The sequence below is a fragment of the Magallana gigas genome, chromosome 7 (genome assembly GCF_963853765.1).
Source record: "Magallana gigas chromosome 7, xbMagGiga1.1, whole genome shotgun sequence".
NCBI lineage: Eukaryota > Metazoa > Mollusca > Bivalvia > Ostreida > Ostreidae > Magallana > Magallana gigas.
Window position 1 is genome coordinate 30,815,181 of NC_088859.1, and position 13,227 is coordinate 30,828,407.

The window sequence follows — 13,227 nt, forward strand, 5'->3', positions numbered from 1 at the left end:
GCCACAACTAGCAAATAATGTAGTCTGATGGAAGAAATCTTGTATATAGCAAATTTGTTAAACATATTAATTGAACAGTCATGATACACGATACCCCTTATATTTTGCGCGACTATCTGCGATCATGCTATTTATGGAGTTCTGCCAGTGTTCATCAGAACACGCTCCCACAGCTTTGCTAGTTTACTTTAATTGAATACAGAACAAGCTAGGCAACAGTTCACAATTTATTATCTGCCAGCACAGAATCAATATACAGATAAATGTCAATGTCTATATGACAAAAGCAAAAACATGTTAACCACAAAGTCCATGGGTGTTGGAGAAAGGCCACACTGTCCTTGCTCTGCTATGGAAGGTCTGGGGGTCCACCGAAATACCAACACGCAAAAGGTGCATAACGGGCAAGACGGGGGCCTTGTGTTGATCACAAGTGCCAGAGATGTCCCATGCTAGATAAATGACATGTGGACGGGGATTACTCGTGACATGACTGTTAACCCGGTTTTCCGGTGATTGCTCCCTGGTATATACTCGTACTTGCTAACCTTGAGTACACCCGGTGCCCCCCCCCCCCCCCTTTGTTAGAAGGTGGAAGGGGTCCCAAGTATGGCGTACTACTTGTGAACCCCAATCATTAGCACATGGGATGCCAATTTCCCAACACATATACACCGGACCTCCGCCTAATTGACAGATGGGGGAAAACGCACAGGCCAGACATGTCCCGAAAAGACCTCCCATTAGGTCCCCCAGGACCCGCCACGAACATTGATATAATGTTCTCCATTACCCACACACACACAAACCAGAAAAGAAACAATTACATCCCCCCCATGAAATGCGTTGTTTAACCAAAATTGTCTTAGGAGAATTGCCTGGCCGTGTTGGATAAAAATGTGAACAAGCCCCCCTCCCAAGTTTTTGATGTACAATTCATTCCCTGTTCGTGACAGGTGTGTGCCGTCGTGTCTAAATGATTGCGTAAACTTTGCTAAAATGTTTCGGTGTAAAATAATAGCCCCTCCCAAATCTAATACAATTGATAGCGTGGTCTGGTTTTTTTGAGGAACAGACTGCTGGGAGATAAAATTAGTTGTCTCAGGTGGGGGCGAGTGATGGACCTCGGGTGTCAACTGTCTTGCCCTTGCTGGGTTTAAGACCTTTGATTGCTTCGGATACAAGAAAAGATTTAGTGGTGTCATGTTGTGCCTAGTTTATGATTGAATGAAAAGGCACATAAATAGAGTTCCACTGTCTTAGCCGAGTATTTTTGAATGGAAAGGTATGCAATGAATTTGAGAAATGTGTCAGTAGGTATGGGCAAGATGTCTGGGAGGTTATAGAGATCAAGGAAAAGATGATATTCTTTGTAAGCTGAACTGTAGGCTAGTTTGGAGTTGCGCAAAAATTTGCAGTTTTGGGAGAAAAAATGAATATCTAAAAAACTCAATTCAGTATATAACAACAAAAGCCCCTGTGGGATTCGAACTCGGCTATGGAGTAAGTAACATGTTAAAATCTTTTTGATAAAATGAAATGTCGATTCGATTAGATGTCAGCCCTTTTGTAATGATGTGTTATTCCACTTTAAGGTCAAGATCTAGTAAATGATTCCAGAGTGTCTTTTTGGTGCTAGAACCATTATGACGTCATAATTAATTTGATAAATCTTTTCACGTACTTTACGGCTTTAAAGGAGTTATGTAGAAAATAAAACAATATTTTGACATTCTATATTTAATCACGGGAAAAGTAGTCCCGGTACCTATATTCAATTTGACATCATTTTAAAGAGGAGGTCAAGAGCTTGTTCAATGCCGTTTTTGGAGAGACTGTAGGCATTCTAGATATATTTCATTAGTCAAAAATGGACACAACTCCGAGATTTGTTACTTTTATCCTTCATATTTCATAGAAAATGGTTGTTTTAAACATGATTTTTCAGCGTGTTTATCAATCAGGGTACTGAAAGTACTGAAAGACGGGGTCAAATTTATATATTTTATAATTTTCAGCATCGTTGGGGTTTTACTTTTGACAAGAAGGACCAGATTGCAGTATTTCAAAAGACATAGGAAGTAATTCATAATATTTTTTGAATATATTCAATATATATATGATACTGTAGTAGAAAACCCTTAGATCAGAAAGAATGCGGAATGTGTAGAGAACCATGTTACGATGAAGATGGGACTATAACGAGTTCGTTTCTCAACCTTGTGCACCAAGTCCGAATTGGCTGTATTACCATAAATAACTCCTTAATAGGTTATAAGTTCAGGGTTTTTTAATATTCCATAGTTTATTATTAGGGTCACCATTTTGACTTTGTACTGTAAGCTATGCAGCCATTATGAATGACTTATTCGGATGTAACATTTGTATAAAACATGGAATGCAATAATAAATTCAATGAAAATACTACATGGTCCGGTGAAGGTAGAAAACAAGTTTTAATGCGTCAACAAAAAAAAATAATAAAATATAATACCCGAATCAAAGGACTGACATTGATAAACAAATTTTTAAAAAGAGGAAGATAATGACATACTTTGGAATTGCACTTCCTGCCATATAAATAGAAATGTTAACATTTAATGGTCATGTAAACACCAACCTTCTGTTAACATTAACAAAAAAATTTCTAAACTACAGGAAATGTTTATATGTAGATGCGTATGACAAACATTTTTAAAAAATGTTACATGGCTTCCTATAGAATGAAAAATGTTCATGTCATGGAAGTCCAATATAAAAGGTACTAGCCAAATCTATATAGTCATTTAATAATATTTGGTTTACTGAAAATTGTAAAAGTACAGTTGTAAACATATTTCAGTGTAAACAAGTGTGATACTGATAAACTTAGCATGAAAGCACCTTCATTTATCAAAATATATGACCCAGTGTGATGAACAACCAATAATAGGAATGATATTTTGACAACATTGTATGGGTTTTGGTAATTGTAATGTTTTGAGTCATAATCATGACTGCAACAATCATTATCATTAGATTATCATAACATAAAATAATTGCCTGCTTTAATGTCTTTATTATAAGAGAAGTTAAGATCAAAACATGGAACATGTAACCACTTCAAAGCTTCTGTAAACAAAGAATGCTAAGATCAAAATATTTAACATGTAAACACTCGAATTCTTCTGTCAACAAAAAAAATTTGCTAAACTGCAAAAAACCTGTAAATATATACTTGCATATCAGGCATTTTAACAAATTTGGTTGCATGGTTAATCAATATTTTATCACATGGGGACTACAACTTTCCTATATAATGGAAAAATATTAACTTGTGAGGGTTGAACATGAACATGCAGGTTTTTAAGCAAATCGTTTATCTTTGAGGGTGAAAATCTATAAAGTGGAAAGCTGCAAATATGGACATTTTAAAGTATTTGTATGCACATAAAATTTTTAAATAACTGACACATTTTAAAGCAATAATACTGATTGAATGTTGTTTTGGCGAAAAAAAGATGATTGAATTTTGTTAGTGAATAAAAAATACAGTTGCATAAATTTTAGAAATGTTTTCCATTAAAAAAAATATTGCTGCACCAATGTTATAAATGTTGTAAAATATATGATAAAATATTGATTATATATAATTATGACAGTGTTATTAAGAATGGTACTCATAAATTCTGCATTGCAATACCTGAGGTCATATAAATGGTAAGTAACAAGGATGAAGATTATGACAATATAGTATCTTAGCACAATTGCATAGCTTATGATTTTTCATGGCACAATTTTTAGAAAATCATGGTAGGAATACCTACTGGTAATGCTTTAAAAATGTAAGCAATGACAACAGAAGCAAATTTATAAAAAGTTGTGAAACTAAGTTGTAACAATAATGTAAACTGTTGGTTGATGGGCATCTTCAAAACATAAAGAGCACCAAATGAAAAAAAGAAAAAGTAGACGTCAATAAAAAAAAAAGAAACTATTTTGGGTGACTTAAATGTTAAAATGCCAAAGCTTTGAAATGTAATGCAGCCTATTGCACGATAATTCACTGGTCTTACTTTTCATTCTCATTCTTTGGCAAATGGCTTTTATAAAATACTAAATTTCAGGAATTCTTTGTACCATACACATGTTCTAATTAGTTTCAATGTAATTACATATGCACAGTCCCATGAAAAGATAAATATATATATATATATATATATATATATATATATATATATATATATATATATATATATATATATACCAAAAATAAATAGTATAAATCCACACACGTAGTATTATATGAAAAAAAATCACAACACCGAAATAAACTCAACTAGTTTCATTTTAAATCATCAGGAGTTTTTCTCCTGATGATTTAAAATGAAACTAGTTGAGTTTATTTCGGTGTTGTGATTTTTTTTCATATATATATATATATATTTATATATATACACACATATCAAGTAAAACTAATCACTTAAAAATGCGGCACCCTTAAAATGTTAATGACAAAAATATTTAAAAAACGGGGGTGGAGGTTTGTTGTTGTTACAATGATACCAATGTAAATTATGTAACTGGTCACACTTACAATACTTAAACAAACCTGAATAGTAAATCATCTGAACACTGTGACTTAATAGTGGTCATGCATCTAATTCAAGTACATTTTTACTTTTCTTCTTACTATTCATGCAATGTTCATTTAACCAGGAAATGGGAATGCATTTCAAAATATGGAATTCAATATGACCTGTTTGAGTTCCTAATACTAATTTAAGTAAAAATATCTACACTTGAACTATATCCAACACATGCTGTTTAGAATTCGGGATTTTAAAGTTTACCAAGTATTTTAACTTTACATACTGGGAAGAAATATATAAGTACATGTAACATATTGAAGCAATTCTGTTTTGATGAGAGCATTTCCCTTTCAAAAACTGAATAGCGATAGTTTTGTTGTTCTTTGATGTCGTTTTTACAGTTAAAGTTGGATTACATTTGTTAAGGAGGTGCTGCTCAATTTCCCAATTGTCTATTTGTGGTTGTGCAGACTCCGCCATCTCTAATGGAGCAGTTATTATGTTGTCATTTTCCAAAAGGAATGTAACGTCTTGTCCCTCAATGCACACTGATATTGCGTTATGCGTCAATATTTCTGGAGGAGATTCTGACTTCTGCAAAAGAAATGTCTAATTCAATAAAAATTTATATATTACATATCTAATAAATACTGTTCTTCACAGCTGTATTTCGTTTAAGGCCTGGACATGGAAGATTGTAATCAAGAATCAAATTATTAGTTACTATTCATGTTATAACATATAATATATCTGTGAGAAAATGTTCATTATAGTCTGTCCCAAGATATTTATGCTGCATATTTGAACGATTTTTAATAAAAAATACACATACCTGTGACTGAAGTGCAATTAAAATCGATGAAAGGGAAAATTCCCAAGATAACTTCATTCACACATTATCATTTTTCCCTCGTAAAAATTCACAGGAACGAAAACAGATTTCCTACGGAGATTTATAATGGGGAATGTTGACATCTTTTCTCCATTCGGAAGTACTCGGGACCCCTCGCGCAATTTTTCAACGTTATCATCCGGGCGTCTTCATCTCCTTGGCAATGGAAAAACCTCGTAGACTTTTTATTTTTAGACGTGTACTGATACCCGACAAGCTAGAGGGGGCGTTTCAAAGGGGAAATCTTGGGATTTTTTCATACTATTGAATGAACATCGTCTGAACCAAGAGGTATTTATAAATATTGAATAATTTAAGAAAATATGCGGCAAAAACAGAAATGTGTTAAAATATCAAGCATAAGCGATTTTCTGAGTAAACAGCGACAAAAATTTCTTAGAAAATGAAGGCTAAAAGTAAACAAAGTAGTAATTAAACAGATAGTTGATGTATAATTGGTGAAAAATGAATCCCACTTTATGGAATACCTTAACAATGAGTGTGTTTAAATTCCATGCATATGCAATTTATAGTTGCTGAGATATATATGTTGAGTGTCTATTTAATAAGATGAGACAAAATGAAAACCAGTTGTCTATTAACAGGTAGTGGGTATCTGATTGTTGATGTCTGATGTGTTAAAAAATGACTCCTATTATATGGCATGCCTAAACAAAAAGTTTGTTAATATTTCAAGCATTTGCGAGAAATAGTTTCAATGAAATAACAAGGCCCGATGTCTTGATCAGCATACTCCCTCCAAAGCGCTACTTTGCATTTCTCAGTAGTATCCTCTATAAAAATGTTTTTCACATTTACCTGGTTTTCTTTGACGAAAACCTGTCTCACAGCTTCTTCCTGTAATGTTAAAAATAATGAATCAAATTGTGCAAATATAATTTTTTTCTGCATAGAATGTTACAAATATATATTTTTTTTACGTTGTCAAAGATTCAGCACTATAATTCCTTGTTTTATGTGCACAGTTTGTATGTATATAATGGACTGACTTGTTGTTATGCGGTGATGCACGTCCAGACAGGTGAGACCTGTAAAGCGAAATACACTGAGTTGTCAAGATTTTGTTGCTTATTTAGGGGTTGTAAGGATAGCGGGGAAGAAAAAGAAATATAGCTGACACCTTTCAAATATGAAATATTCTTATTGTAAATAGTTCCTGCAGCTGACTCTTTAACTCTCTGCGCTACGCTACAAGACAATAACAGTATGATAAGAAATATATAACTTAAGGACGTTGTTAACTCATGGTTTGAGTTATCAAATTCGGATTGTTATAAAGTTCATTGTCATGAGTAAAATTTGTTCTAAACACTAAAAGTATTTATGAAATGAATCATTATTGACTAACCATTCGATAATTTTACTATATCATGGAATTAGGCTCAAACAAAGTTGAACTTTTAGCAAAACAGAGGAAAATCGGACTCAAATTTTCAGATTTTGTTTTTCACTTAAATATTTCTGGTAGTACTGTATTATTCAAAGTTAAGATTTTATTTGTTGGTCAACATAATTTTGCATATTTTCTGTTGGTTTTATTTCACTTTTTCGTTTAGATATACCAATGGCACACACTACAAACAAATTTAAAAATGTTTAAAAACGATATAAAAGACACCATATCTCAAAATTTTGATCATTGACCTCATATAAGTTTTATGCCTGCAGAGTAAGGTCAATATACTTAGTATAATGCTATAAATGTTTTAGTATTATCATCATTCAGTTTTTTGTGAAATTGAATCAAAACATGGTAGAAATTTAAAACTGATAGAGGAAATTCGGACTGGAATATTTATAAAAATTGTGAATGAAAACTTAATGCTTCGTGTCTGTTTAGTGTCACTGCCATTCATAAACTGTATTTCATTTTTAAAAGAGTTTAGCAATTTGTATTATTTTCACAATTAAGAAAATCTCAATAATAGCGTAAAATTATTATGGATTTTTCTTAAATTTTCAAAAAATATTCAATGGCCACTCTCTCAATAAGTAGGTCATTGAAAGTGAAAAAAGCACTACCATGATATGTCTTTAACACACAATAGATGGTTTTTCACTATCATCAGTGGAATTATGTTTCATTCTGAGTAAATGTATACCTTAAGCAAAATAGTTTGGGTTATTTTCTCGAAAAATGTTTGTCACGATATGAAGTTGTCCCTTACTTCCTAAATATCGCATGATCTTATACCTTCACCTATTTGAATTTCGTTTCTTAAAAAAAATCAAACAAATGCTTTGAATCACATTATCGAAAATTGATAGGATTTCGAAAAATATTTAACAATATTTTAAGGGTTCAGTGGTCCCCAGTGTGAGACTGACTTGATCAATGAGTGTACACCAGACACATGTAGTGCTCAAGGAATGTGTCAAGACAGAGCTGAGAAAGATCCAGTTTGTCTGTGTCCCATTGTGGGAGAATACTCTCAACCAAAGTTAGTATTTTTATATTTTAATACATGAAATCAAGAACCCTGTCATTCATATGATTTATAATTTTACGAGTCATATCTTTATTTATATACACGAAGTGCATTGGTTGACTTGCTATTTTATGATACAGCTTTATATCGGTCTGAAATTACAAAAAGGAATTAACTTCATGTCCCTTTTGTAAAACCTACAAAATGGTAATATTAGCCGTATATTATTGAGTTAAAAAAAAAATTCAAAACTTTGGATGAAATCGAAATTGCAATATCTTAGAGATAATTGTCAATGTTTATCACGTTTATTTTAATAAATGTGTTGACTGAATATCATGTTTTTAATTGTTATTACGGAGTTAATGTACGCGAAGCTCGTGCTTTTTTAGTGTTTATTTTACATGCAAAAAAACCCCAAACAATTGTAGTATGATCTTACTTTTACACGATTATTGATAATGTTGTTAACATATATCTTTACCCAGATGTGATGTGGTACATAATTTGTGTAACCCAAATCCATGTCAGAATGGAGCTGAATGTAAATCATGGGGTGCCGTCAGAAGACAATGTATATGTAAGCCTGGCTACACTGGCGTCAACTGTTCTGTTAACATAGGTAAGGATTATATATCTCCAAATTTTAGTCATAATATATTATTTATACTCCTTAAGATATATTTCCTTGTATGTCTGAGTCTTTTTATGCATATCTTGTTTTGTACAATATTGTGTATGTCATTTTTTGCTTGGTAATAAAAATTGATTTTAAAGATGCCTGAAGACAAGAATTTTTGCGCATAAAAAATGGGAAGGATCAACTTGACATTGAAATATTTTTAGCATCACCCTCATTTGCTCAATTTTATCATTTGAATTTGAAAATTGAAATCACAACTTAGATTAAGGTCAAAACGCTCTTTTTCTACCCTTTGTTGTTAATTGTAATTCCTTTAGCTTTCAACCGAAAAGCAGGTTTTGATAAAGGTTGGATAGTACTATTCCCTTTTACGATGATTTGGATACAAAATCTTTTTTCGCATACTTTCCTATCTCTTTAAATATCTTGTCTAAATCAAATGGTTTGTTGACTCGAAAAGTCATTTTACATCACGAAACTAATGTACAAGTTTAAGTTCATATGCAAAGAATTTTAAATCAAACAAGTTTGTGTTAAACAATGCAAAAACAAAGTAGGGTACTAATCTAACTTCGTTAGTATTGTAACCTGCAATATTCTAAACTATTTTAAAATCACATCCACGATATGACGTACACTTATTCTGCTTGATATTAGATACAATGATAAGAAGATGAGAGGATAGGATAGCGAAAATGCCAATTTAGTTCAGTTGTAAACGTTAAATTGATTCAGTTTTAAATATTTTCACAAATGATATGAGAAAATTGTTGCCTTCAAATTAAGTTTTAGTGGTATCGAACCGACGTTCTAAAAAGTCTAGTTCTATAGGAGTATCTATTGTCTTGTTCTCTAACCACTGAGCCATTCAGTCACAGCAAAATGCGTCGTTAAATGCTCTATGCAACTCTAGCCACGAATTTACAGATATTTTTTTTTACCAATAACGTTCAATGGTTTGGATACAAAATGGTATTTTAAAGTGTAGTGGGTCCTTTCTCTATGCCTTTGTTGATTGAAATCAGTTTCCCCATTTGTCCTTATCTAAACAAAATATGGTTCACAGACCAACTCTAAAATAGAAAAGGCATTGAAGTAAAAAAAAATTACACTATTTGGAGGTTTTAAAACGCATACGCCAATTCAAATATAAATTTTCAAGTATGAAAATATTTAAGAGTTACAAATCGATGTTATGTTAAATACATGTATACTGTGGTTTCATCAATACTCGATGAATACCAATTTTCGTGGAGTTCGTTGTTAACCCTTACCAAAGTAAAATTATTGCTGCAACAATGCGGCGATATTGCGGCAATATTGCAGCAACACATTTTGGCAATAACTTCTGGCAACATTCTGGCAATACTATTAGAGTTATTTCTGTATAAAATTATATTAACATGCACCTAGAATATTGCGACTAGCTGCAACGACTTCTGGTAATATTCTGGCAATACTCAGTATCATACTGCCAAAAATAATTTTCTGGTAACATCTACATGTATTTGATCATTTAAAATCATGGACGAATTAATTTATACATAGTATATAATTCTGGCAATACTGCTAGGCATCATATTTGATTTCTGCATTAATTATAACAAGCTGCATTCCAGCTCGAAATAATTCGTGTCAAATCTTCTCTGATCAGAAGGCAAACATGCATTTAAATTAAACCACGTACTTAATTGAAAAAAAATAAATGCATAAGTAATACAATAAAAATTTCGTTTTAATTTTTCTAACAATAATAAACATTTTAATTTAAGGAGAAGCCGAGCAGTGGAGGGGGGTTAACACATTGTCAATTATTTACATATGATTTGAATTATAACACCTCAAAATTTGCCAGAAGTTTGCCACAAACTTTTCTTTTTTCTCTGATTGATTAATTGATTATGCTTACTGAGCTTGCAAAAGCTTTACCAGAATTTAGACTTAAAAATTTTTACACATTCAGCAAAAGCCTAAAACTGTCAATTAATATATATATATATATATATATATATATATATATATATATATATATATATATATATATATATATATATATATATATATATATATATAAGGGGAGAAAAATAATTTACCAGTACACAGGGTATGACATGATTTAGATTGAGTATGAAAGAAATCCTCTTCGAGTTACCGGTAAAGTTTCTGTACTTTTTTTAGTATTTTTTTTCTATTGATATATTTAGATGAATGTGAAGCAAATGGAATTGGTTGTCTGTATGATGGAATTTGTAAGGATGGAGTTGACTCCTACATGTGTTACTGTGTGTCAGGCTTTAGTGGAAGACATTGTCAGGTTACCAGTGATCTCTGTAGAGGAAAACCATGCTCAAATGGAGGCTGTGTTAACAACTATTCCAAAGCTACATACAAATGTTTCTGTGATTACCCATACCAATTAGGTCAGAATTTGTCCTATGCTCATTTATTCATTAATAGATATAAATATTTTACTAGGGACCTATTAACCCCTCACGATAACTGCGGTACTGCTCTCTTGCAGGGCATACTGATATACTTTGCCAAAGCTTTAGTATGTTAACAATCAAATGACGAAAATTTAAAAAAAATAATGTTACGTTATATTTCGTTTTGCCCTGCAAAAGATCAGTACTGCAGTTACCGTGAAGGGGTCTATATAAAATGTAGGGAAGGTCATCTTCATTTTTTATTTCAAAGATTAGGGTGCATGGAGAATATATGTTGTTTTATTAAATTGTGTTGCAAATAAGGTTACTAAATTAAAAAAATATAACTTTTTTATTTTCATATTTCTCATTCATTTTTGTCTATTTCCACTTATTCTTTGACAGTTATAGCGGTATAAATAAACCATGAAAAACCTGGTTCTTTAAGCCACGATTGTTTTTCTGGAAGTCGGTCGCTGCAAAATGAAACAGATATATAGAATTTTTGGATTTTGTAACTTGAGCCGTTTTACCATAACCATTTTGCACAAAATTCCAACAACTGTTCTAATATTCTAATTATGTTTAAATTGAATGGTAAAACTCGGACTTTTTTTGGTCAGTTTACGATGCTCTATCTGCAACCACTATTGAAATAAAACCACTATTGAAATAGATTATTTCAATAGTGGTTGGGAATGTATTTCATTAGAAAAATCACCTTGGAACCACTTTTGAAATGCAACCACTATTGACATAAATTATTTTAATAGTGGTTGGGGACGTATTTCATTAGAAAAATCATTTTGCACGCACTATTGAAATACAACCACTATTGAAGTAATGATTCAATAGAGGTTGGGGATGTATTTCATGATAAGAACTACTTTACAGACACCATTAAAGTTCAACTACTATTAAATTTCTTTTCTAAATTATAGATGGGAATGGATTACTTATAAATATAACTATGTAATCACTATTATGTAACACATTTGGAAAGAAAGAAGTTGTATATCATATTTGCAAACTATTTTGAAATGCAAGAAATCTAACGAATAATATCAAATACACAATTATGGTACAATTTTCACTGCTGTGTAGAAGTAAATAACCAATTCTCGCAGATAAACATGCATATACATTTGTTTTTATTTAACAAACAATTCAAATACACAATTAAGGTACTAAAGACTTGCATATTTTATGGTAATAGTAATCAAGACTATGATGTAAATGTACTTATTTTAGGATTTTCACTGTTGGGCAGAAATAACCAATCCTCGCAGATTAATAGGGCTGGGACGATACTGTACTTAGCCGATTCGGTACATATCGCGATACAAAAGATGCGATACGATACATATCACGATACATTGCAACTTAATGAAAACATGAATAAGGGCTTAAAATTTATTGAATCTTTCAATGTATTATCGCATGTCCAAAGTGATTTCATTATATTTAAAATGAGCCTTGCACAATTTACAAATTACATTAGTCTTGTTTTCACTACTTTTTCATAAACAAGTAAATAAATCCAAAAGTTTTCCACACTCCAGATTCAGCTTCATAACAGTTTTGACAACTTTACGAGGTTTTCCGCCATCTTTGTACTTTCATATTAGGCGCGCGAACTAAAAATAGCCGATATATATAGCTTGGATATTTTTTTGAAAATAAAAAAAAAGTTCGCTAAGGTATCGTTGTATTAATGGTAAATGTATCGATCCAAATATCGTCAAAATAAATACCGCGATGCACCGGTGCATCGGTGGATCGTCCCATCCCTACAGATTAACATATAGAATTGTTTTCATATTTTTCTTTACCTTTCTCTTTCTATAGATATACCATGTTTAATGGAAATTGTGAATTATTTGTACTAGAAGACAACGTTGTAAATTGCCAGAACTTCTATTCAAAACCCCTGCATATTAAAAAATAAATTATAGCTTATAAATCATTATAGACTTATGTAATAATGAATATCACTATTAAGATAAATAATTTCAATGATGGTTGGGGATGTACTTCATTAAGAACAATATTGAATGAAATAAATTATTTCAATAGTGGTTGGGTATGCGTTTCATTATAACCACTATTGAAATAAATTATTTCAATAGTGGTTAGGGATGCATTTCATTACAACCACTATTGAAATAATTTATTTCAATTGTGGTAAAGGATGCGGTTCATTACAATTATTATTGAAATAAAATATTTAATAGTGGTAGGATGT

General features: G+C 31.5%; 1 protein-coding gene across 1 annotated transcript in view; it reads left to right on the forward strand.

Annotated features, from left to right (window-relative positions):
• Positions 1 to 8,407: 8,407 nt before the first annotated feature.
• LOC105346442 (uncharacterized) overlaps positions 8,408 to 13,227 on the forward strand; it is a 48,924-nt gene continuing 44,104 nt past the window's right edge. Inside the window, exons 1-2 of the mRNA XM_066065792.1 lie at positions 8,408 to 8,535; positions 10,761 to 10,976. Coding sequence (XP_065921864.1) covers positions 10,829 to 10,976 — 148 coding nt within the window. The 5' untranslated portion in view covers positions 8,408 to 8,535; positions 10,761 to 10,828. The remainder of the gene's footprint in view (positions 8,536 to 10,760; positions 10,977 to 13,227) is intronic.